The sequence below is a fragment of the Hyalella azteca genome, unplaced genomic scaffold (assembly GCF_000764305.2).
Source record: "Hyalella azteca isolate HAZT.00-mixed unplaced genomic scaffold, Hazt_2.0.2 contig8537, whole genome shotgun sequence".
NCBI lineage: Eukaryota > Metazoa > Arthropoda > Malacostraca > Amphipoda > Hyalellidae > Hyalella > Hyalella azteca.
In genome coordinates, this window is record NW_025938628.1 from 23,732 (window position 1) to 45,494 (window position 21,763).

At 38.1% G+C, this 21,763-nt stretch overlaps 2 protein-coding genes across 2 annotated transcripts; both read right to left on the reverse strand.

Annotated features, from left to right (window-relative positions):
* Positions 1 to 191: 191 nt before the first annotated feature.
* Positions 192 to 7,062, reverse strand: LOC108683095. Its single transcript, XM_018172377.2, has 7 exons — positions 6,909 to 7,062; positions 5,368 to 5,445; positions 4,717 to 4,842; positions 4,205 to 4,342; positions 3,151 to 3,284; positions 2,478 to 2,619; positions 192 to 2,386 (listed from the first exon to the last, which is right to left on the reverse strand). Exons 1-7 carry the CDS (start codon positions 7,023 to 7,025, stop codon positions 2,252 to 2,254), a joined length of 870 nt encoding a protein of 289 aa, XP_018027866.1. The 5' UTR covers positions 7,026 to 7,062; the 3' UTR covers positions 192 to 2,251.
* Positions 7,063 to 8,125: 1,063 nt separating this feature from the next.
* On the reverse strand, positions 8,126 to 16,696 carry LOC108683092. Its single transcript, XM_018172374.2, has 6 exons — positions 16,580 to 16,696; positions 15,364 to 15,629; positions 14,062 to 14,269; positions 13,441 to 13,677; positions 12,786 to 12,945; positions 8,126 to 12,027 (listed from the first exon to the last, which is right to left on the reverse strand). The coding sequence occupies exons 1-6, from the start codon at positions 16,621 to 16,623 to the stop codon at positions 9,139 to 9,141; spliced, it is 3,804 nt and encodes a 1,267-aa protein (XP_018027863.2). The 5' UTR covers positions 16,624 to 16,696; the 3' UTR covers positions 8,126 to 9,138.
* Between the last annotated feature and the right edge of the window lie 5,067 nt (positions 16,697 to 21,763).

Below are 21,763 nucleotides of genomic sequence, written 5' to 3' on the forward strand. Positions count from 1 at the left end.
GAGCTTCAGTTACGTACTATTTATTTAATGGCTTTAAAATAGCATATAAATTGTGTGCCTTCGAAATTCGATCATTAATAATTGGCAAAACTTCTGTCCAAAATCTTCTCAGAGAAACCTTATAATCAATTAATTGTGTGATGTCTGCAATGCTTCCGTAACACAATTTCTGAAAAAGACGGAAGAAGACAATATTTCAAAAAGGTTTAATTATACATCGTCCCAAACCCCATATTTTCGATAGCAGCCAGGATGAACATCTCTTGAACCAACTTTACCGATACAGTGAGAAAACTGATATTAAATTAATGGTGGAAGATTTTAAAATAAGCGCGAGTTACCGAAACAATGAGATAATCTACGAGTTGTTAGAACTAATCTACGAGTTGTTAGAACCTCTCTGGATACTGACGAAAATTACGAAGTTCTAGAGTGTTACACACACTAAATGTAATAAGGCACAAGGATATCTTATAATCATGAGTGGGGGCATCAGAGATTCAAACGGTTGAATAATAGATTTAAGTTAGTTTAGTTTAGTGGCCAAATGTTTACTAGCGCTTCAGCTATTATAAAACCGAGGCACAATGAATATTCAATCATAATTATGAGCATAAGAGATTCAGACTGTTGAAAATAGACATGAACCTACCCAATATTCATAAATCCTTTGATGGATGAACTCGTTACAAAATAATGGCATATAAAAATACTCCACTTATATCGATGACAGACACAGCCGGTAATGTGACTTACCCTACATCGAGCTACCAATGTGGATGTCACTAGATTCTATTACTAATTGTGCCTCCTAAAATCAAGTAATAAACATTAAGGTAAGTAAGGCAATTAATTTTCAAATATTTAGCACACTTACTCGACGAATTTGAATCGAACGCCGTGAATGAAAAATACTAACATCCCTAAAAACTGCTGCATCAAATCACGCCTTACTAGGTGTGAAATATTATAAATAAAACTTCAATTAAAACTTTACGAGGGAAACTCGCGTAAAATGCAACTAATACTAGCAAAGCACATCAGTGGAACGTGCAAGGACCTTAATATTAACCTGGAATGACAAATTTCCATTTTTTTGCAGTATTCATACTTTTCGCAACAACACACAAGTCGAATACCAAGATTTATTTATACATGAATGTTAATGTATTACTTAACAGATGAAGGACCTTTTTTATGAAGAATGAGACGCACAGAAAGAACGGGAAAAAATCGAAATATGTGGGTCATCCTGTACGACATTGGTAGTGATCATGCGTATGGACGTTTATTGAAGAACGCCCAAGATTGATTTGGTCAGGATGTAACTCGGATTAATTTGTTGATGGACAAGAACATAAATTTTAGCAAAATCAACATTTTTCGATCAATTTTGATAAAAGTGACATGTTTTACAGTCTTATCTAATTTTGCTTCGGTTTGAAGCATCGTTAATTTTTTAAAGCTCGTGGATAACTTAAGAGACTCTTCGTGCCGAAAAATAACAACTAATTTAAAAATGAAACTTCCACGATTCCTTCACCTTCTACGTAAGATCAATAGAAGCAAATTCATTATTAAAAAGTTCTCTTCTTGGGCATGCAGAAGTTGTAATAATGAAAAGAGATCATAAGATATCAGCGGACATTTTCAGTAAGGGAAGCCAAAATACTAGGTCAAAAATAGTTATAGAAATCCAGCATCCGGCGCCACGGTTCCGGGATAATAATATCATATCATGAAAAATGCGTCGAAATTTTTCAGTGAAGTTTTCCTAAAACCAACAAACATGACAAGAAGTGGAGAAATAGGCACCTAACAAATTGAAATGAATGCCTTAAAAGATTGAATAATTCATTGAAAAGTGAATAACATTTTTTGAAAATGTCTATAATTAGAGGATTCAGAAGATCTTCCGCCTTTATGTCGTAATTATTCGACAGATTAATCAATTGGACATAATAATCAATCTGTCTTATTGACAATTCTTTTATTGGCAGTTCGACTTCAGTAAGATAACTCACTACAATGAGGTTTTTTTTCTATGTTGAGCGAATTCTGTGCGTGTTGCCCATAAAGCAATTTATTTCCGACAATTAAATCTCTCATTTGGCGCTCTGTCCCTGGATACACTAGCCTTCGTCAAAGCTATTCGTACCCACAGGCCTGTTAACGAAAATTACCGACAGTAGACAAAGAGTTGATGAAAACCGCCGATTGTTTACTATTGCAGAAGGCAATGAATCCTGCCTCACTCATTTTTCTTGATGGTTGTGTCGGAAGGCTTGATGGGCAGAGAGAAGTGGTAGGTGGGCTGCGGCACGTTCAGGTAGTGACGGGTGTTCATCATAACCGAGAAGCCAGCCTTCATGTACATTTCTCGAGCCTGGACAGTACGTTTGCAAGTGTTATAATATTATTAAATAAATATCTGAACAAATTGAATGTATCATTTGAATGAGTACTCTAAGGCTGACCTGGTGATGGCAGTGCGTGGTGATGAGCTCGAGGTTCTTGTAGTTGTGACGTCGCGTCACTGCGATGACAAACTCAAGCAGGTTACTGGCGATGCCGCGGCGTCGGTACTCCTTTTTGACAGCGAACCTCCGCAGCCAAGCTCTGTACAACAGGAGGATGTGATGAGGACAACAGTGAGAGCTGTACAACAGGAGGATGTGATGAGGACAACAGTAAGAGCTGTACAACAGGAGGATGTGATGAGGACAACAGTTAGAGCTGTACAACAGGAGGATGTCATCACTACAACAGTGAGAGCTGTACAACAGGAGGATGTTGTCAGTATATCAGTGAAGGGCCCTTATAGCCTTGAACACACGTCTCTTTCAGCCCTGGCTACGCAGGAACTAACTTAGTGTTCATACAGCACACATGTTTAATATTTATAAAGAAAAACGCTGCAAATTACACTTCACATAAATCTCTCAGCGAGCACTAACGCACGTATTTTCCGGTCTCAAGATCGCAACCCTTCGGCACACAGACAGGCACGTTTACGTCAAGAAGGCTTGTTTATAATATAAACACAATACGTCAATAACCACATTCTGCATCATGAAGGCTTCTTTACAATATAAAGAATACGTCAATAACCACATTCTTCTTCAAACTTAATCGTAGAAATTCACAAACTTTCTCGCATTTCCAAGTTGCGTGTTGTTGCTGTGGGTGAGGCCGACGCAGCCGACGACGTTGCGATGCTTGTATTCCGCCAAGTTTATTCCTTTGCGGTCCAAGTCTTCCTCAGTGATGAAATCGTACAGAACCTGCACCATAAACCAAGGTTAAATATAATCAAATAATGAGAATTTTTAGCAAGTGATAACAACGTCCCACATCAATGATGAGGTGCCAATTGAACGTTAGTATCAACATTGAACAATGTAGGTATTAATTCTATTATTAGTATTAGTCGTTTAACACAATAAAAATCTGATTCAAAACCAACCGCGTTGGGTGGCAATAATGAGGATTGCAGAAATTAGATTAGAAACGTCAAGCCGCTACAGGATAGTCACTTTTAGGCACAAATATGAGGAGGCTGAATTATTCTGGTCCATATGACATCTAATTTAACTTCCAAAGGTTAGATATAAATAAATACTGCATTAAATTACACTTTAATAACAGGCTGAAGAGATATATGCTTGATCCAAGCCCCGCAATTAAGGGAGTTAATCAAGGTGATAAGAGCTGAGAAAGCGGTAGAAGATGCATGTGAAAAATGAGCGGAGGAACAAAGATAATTGAAAATTTGAACATTAACCAAATTTTAAATGGGCGAGCCAGTGTCATAAATGTTTTTGGAAAGTGACAAGGTGAGGTTCTAATGGCAGCCATTACAGTGAAAAAAGTGCACGTCAAACTTCGGAAAACGCAGTGTATCTGAACCCTGGACACAGGGGCGTTAAGAGCAGCGATTAAAAAACAGAAGTAATTTAAATCAGTGATTAATTTATCCATTTTTATGGAGTAATTGAATGAAATATAAAGAAATTTTTATTGAACAATACATATCAACGTTGTTAACACGAAAGTGGCAATACGATTGCTACAAAGAAGTGACCACGAGAAGGTAGCTTCAAAATCCCTTAACAGGGCAAGGGCAATAAGCTTCAATTCCTGCATTCTATCGAGCCTAATATTTGAGATAATAAAACGTCTTTTAACTAGTTATTATTCACACCTTCTTGGTAATGTTGAAGTGAGCAGAAAGCTCTGAGCTGAGAGTGTTGTCGTAGACCTCTGCCACCCAGAAGCCGGTGTCAGGCTCCTTTTGGTAAACGTTGGCGATGTTGCTAAGGTCGCTGTGTAGTTCCAACGTCTGAAGTCATAATAAAATAAATTTAATAAAATCACTGTAATTATATAGTATTCGCTGTCAACTGAAATATTAGGCACTACAATATTTTCACACCAAACGAAATATTTGATGGTAAATTTCGGTATGGCTTATAAACATTTCAGCAGGATGCCAAAATATTGATTGGAACATATTTTACAACATCTCAGCCAAATACCTACTGCACTTAAATTAGTAGTAGCAAAAATGGAATAGTCCAATCAAATATAACCAAAGCTCATCATTTCAAAATATTCATATTACTTTATTTAACACATTAGAATGTTAATAGTTTAACCAAATTATTATTACAATAACAGATGTACAATTAATTATTCTTAGTACGCGTTACGTACCTTGAATAAGTGTGCTGACCAGATAAATACGTAAATCAGAGCCACAGCCGCAGGAATGAGAGCTAAACAATAATAGAATGGCAAACTGAAGCCAACAAAACCAACAGCCAGCGCAATAAACGAAATCTGAAAATAGAAATAGAAGGCTTTAATTTAATTAGAACTTTTGAGAAATAGTTGATACACAGAAAAGAAGAATTAAATTCGAGTTCAAAATCATAATGGCCTTAAATGACAACTTCAAATTTCGTTTTCAACACACAAAATTCCTTATATGAATAAACTTTTTCTACTATTATTATTATTATTGCATAATCCTTACATAAAACTTTGTAGCTCGGAGTGTATTCTGGAAGACTTTGAACTTATAATTACACATAATTTAAACACTAACCTTTACTCTATACACAAAATATCATAAAATGTGTGATTCATATCTACAAAGGCTTCTGTGATTCAAGTCATAATTATAAATTATTAATTGAGGAATTAGAAAAATTAAGTCAGACATTTATAACCGCAATTTCTTCATGAAATTCACAGCGTTAAGTATGACAAAATATTATAAATAATTAAAATACGATAAAAATCACTTGACTTTATTTATGCCGCATAACAAGAATTTGACCGAAATCAATATTTTATATTTACCTGGGGAAATATTTCAGAAAGTATGGCTGCCCAGAAAAACTCCCCAACTGTCTCCATTGTGGCTTCAGAAATCAGCTCCTGCACAGATAACAGTTACTTTATTAGCCATGATTACCGCCGTTACTTTATTATACGCCGTTATTAACAGTTACTTTAATAGCCATGATTAGGCTGCCTGTCTGCCGACCGACGATATTCAGAACTGAGAACCGGCCACTCAAATGAGAACCGGCTACTCCAGTGAGAACCGGCCACTCAAATGAGAACCAGCTACTCAAATGAGAGCCGGCCACTCAAATGAGAACCGGCTACTCCAATGAGAACCGGCCACTCAAATGAGAACATATTCAGAACTGAGAACCGGCCACTCAAATGAGAACCGGCTACTCCAGTGAGAACCGGCCACTCAAATGAGAACCAGCTACTCAAATGAGAACCGGCCACTCAAATGAGGACTGACCACTCAAATGAGAACCGGCCCCTCAAATGAGAACTGGCCACTCAAATGAGAACCGGCCACTCAAATGAGAACTGGCCACTCAAATGAGAACCGGCTAGTTAAATGATAACAGACTACACTGATAAGAACATGATACTCAGTCATCAAATGCAGCATAGGATTTTGTCAAATTAGACGCAGAACTCGTTGAAGCTGTCAAATTAGACGCAGAACTCGTTGAAGCAAGTCCAAAAAGGTTAGTACGATCCTACGATTTTTAGAACTTTACGAGTGTCTTGTCCAGTCCACCCTCGAAACCATCCATCTAGTGCGAGTCTAGCATATAGCCAGGCATGTTCAGCCATCCACAGTCACCTGTAGAAGACCTTTCTGCGTTTCCAGTGCCGCGACCGGACACACAAAAAATATAACTCAGTACTCACTGCAGTGAGTGACAGAGAGCGCATTTTCTCGTCGACGAAAACTTGAGGTCACGGACGGACAGACAGACATAGAACTTTACGAGTGTCTTGTCCAGTCCACCCTCGATACCATCCATCTAGTGCCAGTCTAGCGTATAGCCAGACATGTTCAGCCATCCACAGTCACCTGTAGAAGACCTTTCTGCGTTTCCAGTGCCGCGACCGGACACACAAAAAATATAACTCAGTACTCACTGCAGTGAGTGACAGAGCGCGCATTTTCTCGTCGACGAAAACTTGAGGTCACGGACAGACGGACGGACAGACAGACGGACGGACGGACATGGCGAGCACAATAGTGCATTTTTTCCATAAATGAGAAAATACGCTAAAAACCTGTTCAAGCCTGACTTCCCTTTCTATTATTTCAGGTTCAGCCACACTTGCCTCACTAGACTCCACTTCACGCTCCTAAAACTAGTCTCCTGGTCCTAGTAGCATCCTTCCGAATTTACTTGTAATGGGACAAAATTGAAAGCAGTTGAGTTGCTTGTGGAAATGAACTTAATAAGGAAAAATTTGAAAATCTATAGGCAATTTGGTGCACACAGCATAATCATGAAATATTTATAGAAAATATAGGATGTTATTATGGAATGATTTAGTTATTAGTTGATTACCTTGACAGCCATCTCATCTTGTAGTCGATAAGGCCTGAGGAGGCACAGGCCACGTTTCTCCTCCGAGTTCACTTCATCTTGTGATAACAGAGGCTCGCTCTCGCTGCTAAAACTCATTTTTATTTTGTAATGAAATATCTAGAAATATTCATACAAAATCTGCAGAGAGAAATAGTTTAGTGGGGAAGAAAGTAATTTAAAATGCAATTTAGTTTAAATAATAGCGGTTTCAGCATTTATTAGGCCGTAGGCCTGTCGCCGATTCTTAACATTGCAGAACATTCACAGCTTGTTGCGGGCTTGAACTCGAAGCTCACTACTTCAAATTTTCGTAGCTTAACCGCCCGGCCTCCTCGCCGATTCTGACCAGTAGCTGTCGAGCAGAGCTGGGATCGAACCCGCACTTCACTATTATAATCATGATACTCTGAACTTAAACCACCGGACCACCCTGTCCATTTAATGAACGTTATTATTTTCAAACAAGGTACTAGAAGAAATGAAGTCAAGATGCAGGAGAGAGTCAGGGAAGAAAAAGGCAAGGATTCCTACCTACATAATAACTTGATGTACAGTATCCTACCTACATAATAACTTAATGCAAGGAATCCTTCCTACATAACTTAATGTACGGTATCCTACCTACATAATAACTTAATGCAAGGAATCCTACCTACATAATAACTTAACCCAACAACTGGTCTTTTGAGCTCGCGTTATCTGCAGTCAGATACCGCGAGCTCAGCGGTGGGTCGCTCAGGAACAATGCCCCTGGGAAGCCGAAATCCCATAGGACTTCTGACAAGCACATACACGCGTCAGAAGTCCCGCTGAGGGATAAAGCTAAATTGAGAGACACCATTTTATGTATGCTACAGATAAATAGCGACTACAGATCAATAATAATTTAATGTAAAGCAAATGCATACCTACTGTAGAAACCGAGATAAAATTATAATGGTAAAAATATTCACTTCATCAGGGTTCAACTGATAGCGCCATTGATGCAACATCTTCTTTCGCAAAGGCAGGGTTGTTTTTTAATTACTGTATACAGATAACAAGATTTGAGTATGGAAATTGTATTGAAGTATGAGAGCCGTGACATGCTCTTAAATACTTTGTAATAATTAATCAGTTCTATAAAAAAATTCTCACGAAAAAATCATATTATTTATCCTTGAAAACTTTCGACAAGGAGAAGGAGAGTCGGGGCAGAGAATGGGAGTATCATGTAACGTAAGATTTCATAACATATCTTAATAAAGTACTACAAATATTTTACATAGGAAAATGTTATAAAATAGTGTGTGCCCAATGATTCCTAATTTCGGGATGCTTATTTGAGGAATTGTCAACATAAAACAAGCAAATGAAAGCATAAATGAAGTTTAAATTTAGGTACATAAGAGAAAAAATACCAAAGTTCCCATCTATGAACATTTGAGCATTTCTTACAGTGGTAGGATGAGGAAGAGTATGGTGGCATCATTGGCAGTGAAACTTTAGATCTTTTCAGTTTTCTGCCTCGGTAATAACTGCAATACAATATAATAGTTATTGAAATTTATTGATGCCGTACAACTGCCCGCAAATTAGAAACAGAGAGATACAAAAATAAAACATGAACTTAAAAATACAATTCATTTTCAGACTTCTTTCTAATTTTTATCGATTTTAAATTAATAATACACAGTAAGTATTTTCTGAAACAGGCACATTCCCAATTTTTCAAACAAATTAAATACATACGACCTAAACTCGGTACTGGAAATTGCAGAATCAATTTTAGTCACGATTTGGACTTATAATGTACGAGTAAATACTTGAAGACGGCGCCAAAAATTCTTGCACTGAGCTTTTGGCTCACAGATGGAAAAAATAGGCAACGTATATCATGAGCGCTTACCAAGCGTAGAAAACGCTTGATATTTTCCAGACCTTGACCTCTACTCTTTGTATAAGTCTTGCGTTTTTTATCGAGATTATTAACAGCTCGTATCCCAGGTTCAAATGCTGTTGTATTAATAAAAACATTAACCGTGAAGCAGTGCCGAGTACACCGTGACTTGAAGCAGCCGCTGAGAAGTTGAGAACCGCTATGGCGTGCAAAAACATATGTTGGCTGAGTTATCACCAGTAGCAAGTCTTATTATCCTAGATTTGCAAATTAAAAATTATCTTAAAAATTGTGAACTCAATCTAGACAATTCCTTTCCCAATTACCATTTCATGCTCCAGAAGTGGGAATGCTCTTACAACTTAGCAAATAGTATTGGTACGGAAAAGAAAAATTAGCTGTTACATTCAAAATGTCAAAGGTTCGCACGAACCGACTATCTTCGTGCAGTATTTTTCGTTCAAAGTCATTTAAATTCTGATTAACATCTGAACAACTTCGAGCCTCTAGGGTAGGTAGACTGCGACGGCCGTTGACTTGTGTTGAACTTCCACTACTTTCTAAACATAACTGAGAATTGTTGGTCGAAGTTTTGTCTGCTTTCAGTAAAGGAGGAATTGCTTGGTGAACTTTCGTAGCATCGGTAGTGAGAAGGCTTCTTACGCGTAATTCAGAATCACAATTCTTAAATTCTGTAAACTTAAACACTTCTTTAGGAAAGGATCTTCCGTCCTTGGAAACAGCCGAAGCACTGGAGAGAAATGCGGTAATGAAAGGATCCATTTCATCAACAGGAACAGCAAGTGATTCAACATCTGGCAAATTGTTCAAGGTTTGCCTTGGAACTATGAGCCCGGAGTCGTTAACGGCTGCGACCGGATTAAATTTCATTCGATTTCGCCCGACGGTAGAAATGGTTTCCACCCCACAGCAGCTTCGGAATGAGCTTTTAAGATTCAATTTATCAGGGGGTAGAGAGGAATCGTAAATTTCTATAACACTTTTGGAAGAATTTTGATCCAGTATCTTAGCCGATTCTTCCGTGTAGGTAGACCTAACTGCATGATGGTGACTCTCGTCAGAATTTCGAGCAGGTTTAAAGCTACACAAAGTAGTCGCATATACTGCGTCAGTGTACTTATTAGGATGCGGGACGCGGGATGGTGTCACCAACGTTCCAGCGCCAAGTCTTGACGAATCAAATTTGGCGACCTTGGTCCTCTTCAGTTCAGATTTATTTAGCGCTGTAGTGGTTTTCCTTAAACATTTACCATCATTAAGGTTATAGTTAACGGTTGGCTTTAATTTAGAGTTCAAATATAAACTCGGTTGAGTAGATTCAATTACTGTCGTTGAATCAATTGCATTAGAGTCTTGTACTTGAACTCCAATGTTAGCACTCGGTAAATTGAACTGTCCTGGATCGTGAACAGAAACAGAACTCAAACGCCAAGGGACAACAAAGTCTTTCTGTACAGGCTCACGTAACCTACGTGTTCTACATCGCAGCTTTCTGATCCTTTCCAGAGTAGATCTCTTCCCATCATCAAGAAGTGCGCTGTCATGCATTGGAGAGGTTTGGCTTGCTTTGTTTAAAACAGACGATCTCTTCACGTCTAATCCTGAGAATGATTGTGTAACTGAGCATCTCGAATTGCATTCTCTATTATTTTTTGAGCAGTCGGAAACAAAATTGTCTGGATTTATACAAGCGCCATCACTGCAGTTATTGATGTTTCTGTTCGATGTCTGGCATTGGTGACTCCACCTCTCGTTATATTCTGAAATTTCATCTTTTGAAATAACTTTTCGACAATCATTATCAAACGCAAAATAATGATGGCAGTTTTCAGTCTGAGCATCAATTCGTTGTTGTAGACGATCTCGACGATTCGTTGTAGGCGATCTCATCGGAAGATTCGAAAAATCGTCGAAGGTTTTGTTCAATCCCGGAGCAATTAGATTTACCTTTGACATTCCAGAAAATTTCGAGTTCACATATTTTACGAGCTTCTCTATTTTTTTCTTATTAGATATCACATCTATCTCTTCGGAAGAGATGCTCCCTTTGTCCTTCTCTCCTAGACGAACATTCGAAGTCAATAACAAATCATCATAATCATGGCACTTGAAACCCATAATTTCTTGGCTTCTTTTATAAACTGTTAAATTGTTAGCACTTTTCATCACCTTATGTACATTTCCCCCAGAATTAGACGACAAAATTGAAGCTACACTGTTATTGGGTATTGGAAGCAACTTTACACTGTTATTGGGTCTTGAAAGCGACTTTACACTGTCATTTGGGCTTAGAAGCGACTTTACACTGTCATTTGAGCTTAGAAGCGACTTTACACTGTCATTTGAGCTTAGGAGCGACTTTACACTGTCATTTGGGCTTGGGAGCGACTTTACACTGTCATTTGGGCTTAGAAGCGACTTTACACTGTCATTGCTGCTTGTAAACGACTTGCCGACGTTAAACACAGGCATATCTCCGAACTGGACACGAGATTCAATTCTCCTAATTTTTCTACTTTCTTGTTTAGTTATACATGGTCGTTTACTGTTACTGCAGGTACTTACAGCATTTCCAACACTTGGTATGGAATCAACAACAGTGCTGTCACTAGATTTTCTTACATCGTTAAGTAAAGGATTCAATGCCTCACGCTTACTGATCATGTCTGTTTTGCTGACACGACCTGCTTCACTGGAAGGATTTCTGCTAGAACAATTGTGTGAACCACAACGATTGGGAATGTTTTTTTCCTTACTAACGTTACTCACATGTCCAAGTACCGGAATGCTTGGAATGATTGCTTTATGGTTAACAGTTTGCAAAACATTGTCAAGCGTACCGTCGTTTTGAGGCCTGCAAGCTTTTTTGCCGTGATCAAAGTCCGCACTAGACAATGTATTAGAACTGTAATGGTTCTTGCCTTGGCATTTATCTTCCTCCCTTTGGTCCAGTAGGGCAGCCAACGTGAGCCTACAGGCAAATGAAGCCCGTCCGTCACGCGCAACTTCAATAATTGACTTACGAACTTGATGAGACCGAACACCACAACTGATCAACACGCTGTCCAGCATAGAGGATCGAGGTGACGAAGGAATTTTCAGAGTTGTGGATGGTTTCTGAGTCGAAGACGAGATGTCCAAATCCGCAGCAACCGCGAAAGGACAACCACCACAGTCTCTTGGTTGCGAGGAGAGGCTCTGAAAGAATTTAAACGAGATTAATTTTTCGCGGAAGAAGAAATTAAGAAAATAAAACTCCAAACTGTATTTGTATGTAGACTTCAGCAAAATACACATAAGACCCTCATAACATATTTTGATGATTACAAAAATTAAAATGTTTTAAGTACTTACAATAACAAGAAGACGTTCTATAAAAGAAGTGCTACACATAAAGACCACAATAGTTACAGATGTAGCTCAAGAGGTACGGTAATAGAATTATAGCGCTTAGGTGCATTATACTGCTACACCTCAATCTGTACCCCCACATAAGCTGCAGTCAATACCTGCCTCCAATTACAAGCATCTAAGGGCAAACTAACAAGGATTGAAAAAGTTTTGAACAAAAAAACAGAGTCAAGCCAATTGAATGATAAAAAACGAGACCTGAAAGAAATCAGAAGAAATGCTTGAATGGATGTAGCTGAATAAAATGATTGCTGTTGGATATTACCCAGCAACAGCAATCCCGTGATTTCAGAACGAACATGACTAAGTTTTAGCGAATATAAAAAACATTGCATCAAATCTGTAACATTTTGTAACAAACACCTGGCAATAAAATTACAAACAAAGCGAAATTTAGTGTCTAGAACGAGATAAAGCACGGCACCTGTAGCTTGGCACAGCTGTGGTGGGCAACAAGATAAGCACGGCACCTGTAGCTTGGCACAACTGTGGTGGGCAACACGATAAAGCACGGCACCTGTAGCTTGACAAGATAAGCACGGCACCTGTAGCTTGTCACAGCTGTGGGGTGCAGCAGGCACCCGCCTGCCCTCCAGACCGTAGATGTGACGCAGACTGTACATGTAGCGTCGGCCGTCGCGGGCCCAGTTGTGGCCACACGCGCTGTGCTCGTGAGCCGCTGCTCTGTAGTAACTCTCCCAGAAACTACGGGGAATTAATATGCTATGTTGAAAGGGACCTCAGTAGCTGATGGACATTAGTGCATGGCTATGCTTTCCAGCCTAACTATTGATTGTCACACGAATAATTTATTGGCAAGTTTATGGAACATGATGGGATTGAAGAATTTCTAGGTTTTAAAAGAATTTAAATATGAAGAAAATGCCAAGTGGATTCACCAAATTAAACACTAGTAAATTTTCTATGTTTTAAAATTTTTGGTTAATTTACATCCAAAGCAAATTAATATATAATTACTTTCTACGCTTTAAAGCCAACTATTAATGTCCATTTTAAGCTAAAAATTTACATGCTACACAGTTCTGAGCATGAAGACGAGCTAATCGTTGGTCTGGGCTGTGAATGCAATGCTTTAATTTGGTTTAGTTGAAATAAACTTTCAATTCTTTTTTGTTTAATTCACACTTTCAAACATTTTTTGTGTAATTCAACCATTAAACTATTCGTTTAACTACTAACGCTATATTTTGGCTGAGTGGCACCCCGATGCTCCTGAGGAAGACGCTGTATCGGTAGCGCTGATGGTGCGGCAGGCGACGATGTTTATGCAGACAATGTTGCAGCTGCTGCATGCAGGCAGGGAAGTGAGATGAAGCTGCCATGATGGCACTGGCTTGCAGGGGCGTGGCACTGCAGCTGCCAAGTGTTGGGTCTGAGGACCACTCAAGGTGCAAAGGCCCCAGAGATGAAACAGCTCTGCTCATACCGTGCAAATCAGGGTTACTTTTGCCGCCAACAATTTTCCTTCCCGTTAAAGTTCATCACACAACAATAACCTTCCAGTTACAAGTTCATCCTTCTACCATGTTTTTTCTGCTTCTAAGAGGAAAAAATTACTTCCAAGAGAAAAAAGCATGTTCCATCAACCTAAATATTGCAATTTTACATCACGTTCAAATCAGCAATGTTGGACTTACAAATGAAATTCTTTACTTCAAAATACTAGATGGTCTTAATTGGCTCCACTCGCGTGCTTTATTAATGCTTTGGACTAAACACAAGTTCCCCTTGGTCATGGATTACTCAATAATTCTAAGCTCAGATTAAAAAGAAATACCAACAACACAAAAACCACATTACCTCAAAAGGGCTGCATGAAGCACAGGATGGAGCATCTGTAGTCTTTCCATCTGCCTGAGCGAGCCCATGAGACCCGTGGCACTCGAGAGCAAGAGGCTGAACAGCTCAGCGAGGAGCTGTGGGACGCTCCTGCAGGTGATGCTGCATACACCAGCGTGCAGCGTGACACTCCGACACGCGACCATGCCAGGCACCAATTCCCACTGCACTGTAGAGTACAGTACCTATCATTCTTCATACTTCAATTACATGATGAAATGGCAGCATCAGCGTGCAGAGCAACACTCCAACATGCAATCATGCACAATGATTGATTTGAGGGATACAAGTCAACTAATGGGAAAATTTAAGAGATACAAGATAATTAATGTGAGGGATAGGTAAACGTGGTCTTAAACGAGCTGGGTAAATAAATGTGACTTATCTTAACATGGAATAGTAGCTAATAAAGTTATTACAGAGGGACAGGCACATGACAAAGATCTTTGACCGTTAGACCAATGTGCTCCTAATGCGAGTATATATACTAAATTGCTGTGGTCCTGCAAGCTATCGAGGAGGCTTATTAATGAGCCCAGCCCATTAATAGAAGTCGTGTTACCTCCCATGGAAGGCTCTTGTCCTTGTGACACATAAACTGTCAACTCGGCATTAAGGCAAGGTCCCACTGACCCAGTGGACTCAAAGGTAACAATGTCTGCTGGTAAACACACAAAGATTTGCATACACAAATTACTCACTGAAAAGAGTGGCAAATAAAAACTGACGATGATGTGATAGACTTGTGAGTAAGAAGACTCCTCAAGGTGGGTTTGATCTAAATTAATACAGATATAGATGATAAATTGGTCATTGATGTACAAGTTTCAATAAATCAAATTAAGATAAGGAGCTGAATTCTAATGTTGCTTTTTTACAAAATTCCATCTGTTTAGAAATTCATCAATACTAAGCAGTTCAGGTTTTGCAACAAGGAGATATCATCTTGTTGTTGTTGTAATTGTCCATCCTGGTAGTGGCAACTAGGTAAGGGAAGGGGGTGATAGGTCAGTTTTTCCAGGCACTTAATGCCACTAGTAGTTCCACGACCATCACTGGCTCACTGACCCGCCAGAACCATTCATCATTTAAAACTGTTACCATCTTAAAACGTGCTGCATGATTGGATAAATTATGATCTATTAAAACATTCTGCATTTCAGGTTTCTGGCTTTTATTAGATGAACAATGAACTTTGAAATTTGTAGATAGTACTAGCCTACAATACTTTTATTTTGTTCAATGGGTTATGCAAGGACCAACCTTTACAGAGGCATTGCCCACAACGCTCATTGGCTGCAATGCATGCCATACGCAGTAGATCTTGAGCAATAGATGCAGTTGCAGTGAAGAACTTCAAATGCTCTTCTGTTATTTTTACTTTGTTTATAGAACATTGTATTTCATGCAATAGTTTCGTCACAATGAAGTGCAAAGAACTTGAACTACACTCAAGACGATATCGAAGTAAGAGCTCTTCTGACTTCAAGAAAAATCTTCTGAACAATGGATCAACCGATGCAGCAGTTCTGAAAAGCAAGCAGTTGAGGATCACTTTCCTGAAGGCATGAAATTTCAATAATAAAATTTTAATAATTAATGAAGTTATTATGAGATATTAATATTTTATCCAAGGCCTTCAAAAAGTATCTACAACTTTTCTAGTATTAAAGTCAAATTGTTGGAGTCAAGAATACAATGTCAAAATAGTAAAATGTTTAACCTGCAGTTCTCTGAGCCAGTAGGTAAACTCATCTTTACTCATATGAGTTTAATAAGCATAATTTACATACATGTATTTTAATCAACATGATTTTTGAGGTAACTTTAAATTACTTGATGCAAAATAATTTATATCAGGTCACTTCACTGATATTGTTTATGTCTTCGAGGTTTTATTTCATTACCTTATTTGTTATTCACTGGGTTTCTATAATTAAATGATTGATTTCATCAAATTTTACTAATTACAAGTTATTGCCATTCACAAAATTTCAATCAGTACAACTTACTATTTTCTAGTAATTTTTTTTATTCCTGCCATATCAAATATGAGTTTTTCTGGCATGATTCCACATGGGTTCAAATTTAAACTCCGATTACTTCCATCAATTACTCATGTTAGTTCTACAAAATTCCTAATGTTTTGCACATATAAGAATTTCCAGTGTTATTCAAAAGTACAATTCGAGTCATTTCATTAAGGAAAAATTAGCATGGCATAGAGGATGTGTGTTTTACCTCACCAATTACCCCATTCTGTGAATTAAGATAACAATATATATTGTTCCAAAACAACAATAAATACAGAAACCGTTTAGTATTTTCTCAATGAATAAAGACAAAATAGTAAAAGATGAAAATTGGTAGAAAATGGTGGGTTCAGTTACACAAATAGAATTCAACTCGCATTAAATAAATTGTGTAAGGTACTTTTAATCTACCAACTGGAAACCATTCAAAACATCATAAGGCTGACCTCAGCAAGAAATGAGCATTCCTGTCTCTTGCTGTATGCTCCATGAAGCCAGCAGATCCAAGGGCCAATTTCCCATCTTGTAGATGTTGCTGCAGTAATTTACCTGATCCATTACATTGACATGTTAAATATAGAAATTATTTACAAATAAAGAGATTAAAAAAAGGGGATCATCCTTATTGATTATTTAATAAAATTTACAATACAGTTCCGTAAAATGGGGTAACTTAGACAACTTTTTTTATAAATGATGCCATTTTTTTACTAGCTAAATTGAACTTGAATTGAAACATGCATAATACAGGTCCATACTCTAGCTTCACTCACCATAAATTGCTGCCTCCTGCCTCATAGTCTTTATGTAATTTAAAAAAAAAGTGATGGTCTTTGTTACCCCAGCTCTTGGGGTATCTTAAACTGGGTGGTAAAATCAATTATATTTTTTGGTAAAATAAATCCATATAAATCCAGGTTTTGGTGCATTGTAGTAGAACTCTTCTAGTTACATATGCAAATGACAAACTTGAGGAAAGTGTCATATTTTGCAAATGGGGGGCACTGCCCCACAGGGTGGAATTCTAGAAATGGAAGTTCACTTATAAAAAAGCTTTCCACCCCAGGTGGAATGCTTTCCTTAGATACAGTGCTCTGCCAAGTGCCAGGTGACTGACTATAAATGATAAAGAGGATCAAAAGTGGACAAACTGTTTCAATTGTACAGTACCTCAGATTTGTTGAAAAATTGTTTGAAGAATATTAACAATTTTTTCTTTTATTTAATGGATTTTTTGAAAATTATCCAGGCTTTTTGTTTGTAATGGTCAAGTTTAAGTTGAGTATTTTTGTATTTAGTTAACCAGTACTGTAGACTTATACCATATTTGGGGGAGGGGCTTATGGGCACAACCAATCACAGCTTGAAAGCATCTCCATCAACCAATCACAGCTTGAAAGCAGATAACATTACAATTCCATTAACCAATCACAGCTGGAAAACTGGAAGGGGCTAAAATCACAATCCCATCAACCAATCGCAGCTGGAAAGTGATTGGTTATGTATATGATATGATGGACTGAAAATGAAAAGTTCCTGGCCTTTCCAAGCTTTCAGGTCCTACTTTCCAATATGCTATGTGTACTGGTTAATTTAATATCCCTCTAGAATTCCACACTGCAGTGCCCCATAATGAGGGAAATGTGACATTGTGACTACCTAATGGCAGCCCTGATGGGGTAATATTGACTGGCTTGGAAATTAAGTTAAAATTACCATATATAAGACTCTGTAGAGTCTGAAACATAAAGATAAAGAAAAAACATAAATAGGCTGTCAAATATAAAATATGTTATATATGGTAATTTTATATCAACTTCCAAGCCAGTCTATGTTACCCCATCAGGGCTGACATTAGGTGGTCTAAGACTAAGTTCCCCCATTTGAGGGCAGCGCCCCCCATTTGCAAACTATGACACTTTCCTAAAATTTGACATTTGCATATGTAACTAGAAGAGTTCTACTACAATCATACAATGCATCAAAACCTGGAGTTATTTAACCAAAAAATGAAAAAATTGGAGGGGTTAGGTACTCTGACAGGCTTTAAACAGGGCTAAATGCTAATAGGCCTAGCTTTTTTCCAGTAGTTTCCAATGAGCTCAGTTCATAAATTTTCATTGCAGTGGAAGGTGGTGTAACACGGTGGTAGGGTTGGTATTTCGATACGTTTTCTTAAATTGACATGAGAATATATTACCTATACAGAATTCCACACTGATTATGGGGGTATTATTATGGGGAGGGGAACTTTTGCGCCATATTCCAAAATGGATTAGATGTAGGCTACTCTGAATTTCTGAGAGCATGTTAAATATAGAAATTATTTACAAATAAAGAGATTAAAAAAAGGGGATCATCCATATTGATTATTTAATAAAATTTATAATACAGTTCAAATAAAAAATATTTTAGTACATACACTTTTATTCCAAGAAAGAATTCTGACATTGGGCATTGGCACTTGGCAAGTTGGCATTGACTTCTTATCACACAGTTTTAACCATTGCTATCCACTGAGTATCCAATAACATTGAAATTTGATAGGTTTACTTTAAAGTAAACCAGGGCCCAGGCTATACAATATACATTCACTACTCTGAGTCTACTCACTACACTTGCAATCTGCGGAATCTAGCAATAAGAATTAAGTGATCTAGGTATATTCATTAATATGAAAAAAGTTATAAATGTGTAACTGTGTACCTAAGCCGTAAGGATTAAATTACCTAAGGAATTTACATCTATTGCAGCCGCAAGGCAACAGAAACCATTGGGCCGAATAAAATATCAATAAAGAATAAATTAGGTAACTCAGTAAACTCACCTTGTGGAACAAATGAAGTCTGATTTCAATATCAGTAATTATTTCAGAGAGAAGACCAAAACTGCATGGAGGATGAATATAAAAACTCATTCTAAAAAATCCTGTCTTATAATTTTTTCTTGTGTATTAACATATTAGTAATAGTGTAACTGTGTAATACACACTTGACACTCATTTATACAACCAAAATACAGCTTTCAAGCTAAGGACAATACGGTTTGTCGAGTGACGACACGTACCCTACTTGATATGTCGGCCGGCGACGGAATAACTGCGTCGACCGGCCTGACCCGCGTCCCATTACTGTCTACAGTCTACAGCACTCTACACTACACCAGACCAGTGTTGCCAGGTTTTTTTCTCTGCGAGAATACCAGATTGCCTAGCTCAAAATACCAGAAATTCTATTGTTCAAAAACAGATTATTACCTCCAAATTTAATGAAATTATTCGTTAAAAACGTTGGGTAAAAAAAGAAAAAAAATTATCTTATGTACTGTGCATTTATCTTGTTTGACGATAATTAGCCATATTGAACACGTTATATTTTTTCCCTCTGTTTGGAACATTTTGACGTTTCTTTTCCTGTGTTTGATTACCTCGTCACTTTTTCCTTTTTTATCAGTATGGCACTTCTCCCCCTTCGCTCAACATGAGCAAGACACGGATGACGGAAACAAGCCATCTTCCTTTTGCTTATTTTCGTACATGCTTGCATATCGCCTTTATCTAACATTTCGGGTGTGATCTATTATTGCGGTTGAGCAGATAGCTTTTGGTCCGAATAAGGGACTCCAATACTTAGTTGAAATTTTATTTCGTTGCTTGTTTTTCACATAGCTTGTTTTCAAACATTCGCTCCACGAATGCATTGGAGACAAGTCAAAGTAGACAAGTGATGCAGTAGGCAGCCAGTTCTATGAATGTATAATGATTTTCAAGATCAGTGAAATATTGAATAGCACCCCATAATGCAAGTGGCACTGCAATAAGTGGCACACTAGAATTCAAAACCACCAAACAAAAATGGTGGAACTTGCGTAGCAGAGATCAGTTTGACAACCTCACTCGTCCTAGGCCATATCATCACTGAGCAGTAATCAATCAAGAATCATCACTCTCCTGCTTATTTTGTACTAAGCACTTTTGTTAAACGTTAACAATTGGATTGGGGCCAATTCATCAAGTGGTAAACTTGCGGGTCCAAAAATGGCGGGAAAGCTCTAGTCGCGCCGCTCGGAAGGTAAATGTATGATGATTTTCAAGATCAGTGATATATTGAATGGCACCCCATAATTCAAATGGCACTCCAATAAGTGGCACACTATCTATACAATCCACGCCTACGCTGGAGGAAGTTCAAACGTCCGAGGTGGAACTTAATGCAGTAAATTTGCTGTAAGCACGAAAATACCAGATTTAGGCAAATATACCAGATCTAAAATATTCATACCAGACACCTTCTGAAAATACCAGATTTGTGAAATTTGGTATAGAAATATACCATCTGGCAACGCTCATCCATCGCTTGTGTGTGTTGCATGAGGCAGGGCGCCTGTGAATCGCTAGCTAGTCAATCGCATCGTTGCCCAAACGAAGCGCACGTAGACGCTGTGCAGGGGGCGGTGAGGCGCTTGACGCACGTGTGTTGCCCCCTAATGTGAACGGGCCTTAAAAGGCTACTCTGCCCTGTAGCTAGGAGGCTTGCCGCCTTGCGCACGGAAATGGGTATGAAATAAATGCTGGTATTGGCAATGCTGGCGTCTCTCATGCATCCCCCTAGATATGACATAGCAAACTTCAGACGAACCGTTGTTGCGGATTCCCACAGATTAACAAAAACTGGATTTTCAAAACAAAATTACAAATTTAAAATGTGATATTAACAACGATAACATAACAATGACTGAACTCAGGTGAAGCTGGCAACATCCACCAATTTGTGAGGTGGAAAGTACCTATAGGCAGACTATTCGAACATATACCTCTGCATAGTAGCTTCATCTTGTCTGTTCTTGAACGCGTTGATAATCTGAGCGTCAAAGATGCCAGGAGGGAGTTTGTTCCACATGTCTGTAACTCCAAGAGAGAAGAAGTATTGTCGCATGGATGAGTTGCATCATGTTTTTTTAGTCCTTAACCGTGGTCTCTGGTATTGGTTCTTGTTGCGTATTCTAGCAATCCTTCTGGAATCTTGTAAAAACCATGAGTATACTTTGTATTTTCAAACTCTGGGTGCGGGCGGACGAGAGCGTCAAACAATTGCTGCATCGTTTATACATCTAGGTACTCGTAAGATCGTCGACATGATCATTCCAAGCAATTAATTGGCTATATTAACTCGCACTTCGACATGCTTTTTGAAATTTCGACTTCTTGTCGACATAAACTCTCAAATATTTTTCCACATTCGACTTTTCAAGCATCATATCTCGTTGCAACCGCCTTCTCAATAAAACAGTTATGACTAACAAAATTCAGAAAATCATTAAGATTTAATTTCAGCATTACGGTGAGCTGGAAAAGTGTGAGATTGCAATGATATAGAGGGAATTCAAGGGGAGAATAGCATTACGAGCCAGAATCAATCCTAAGGCATCCAACGCGGATGCAAAATATCAAAATCATAACACGCCGAAGAGTCTGACCTTTTATTACGTTCCATAAAAATGACACTCTCTGGTGCCTTTACCAAATGAGAAATACATGATCACGAACTTTGCATGAAGGAAAGGGTTATGCACCACACAGGAAATGAATGTTATAAAAAAATGGTCGGTAAATAATTTAATCAATTTACTAT

Bases quoted from the DNA above. Each gene is read 5' to 3' on its own strand.
- LOC108683095 (XM_018172377.2), bottom strand. From the start codon at position 7,025: ATGAGTTTTAGCAGCGAGAGCGAGCCTCTGTTATCACAAGATGAAGTG. The intron at 4,343-4,716 runs GTACGTAACGCG...TTATGACTTCAG, and splicing joins GGTCAGCACACTTATTCAAG to ACGTTGGAACTACACAGCGA. The intron at 2,620-3,150 runs GTTTGTGAATTT...CCTGTTGTACAG, and splicing joins CAACTTGGAAATGCGAGAAA to AGCTTGGCTGCGGAGGTTCG.
- LOC108683092 (XM_018172374.2), bottom strand. From the start codon at position 16,623: ATGGAGCATACAGCAAGAGACAGGAATGCTCATTTCTTGCTGAG. The intron at 15,630-16,579 runs GTCAGCCTTATG...CTTGCTTTTCAG, and splicing joins AATGCTCATTTCTTGCTGAG to AACTGCTGCATCGGTTGATC. The intron at 12,946-13,440 runs GTTAGTAGTTAA...AATTCCCCGTAG, and splicing joins CCACTCAGCCAAAATATAGC to TTTCTGGGAGAGTTACTACA.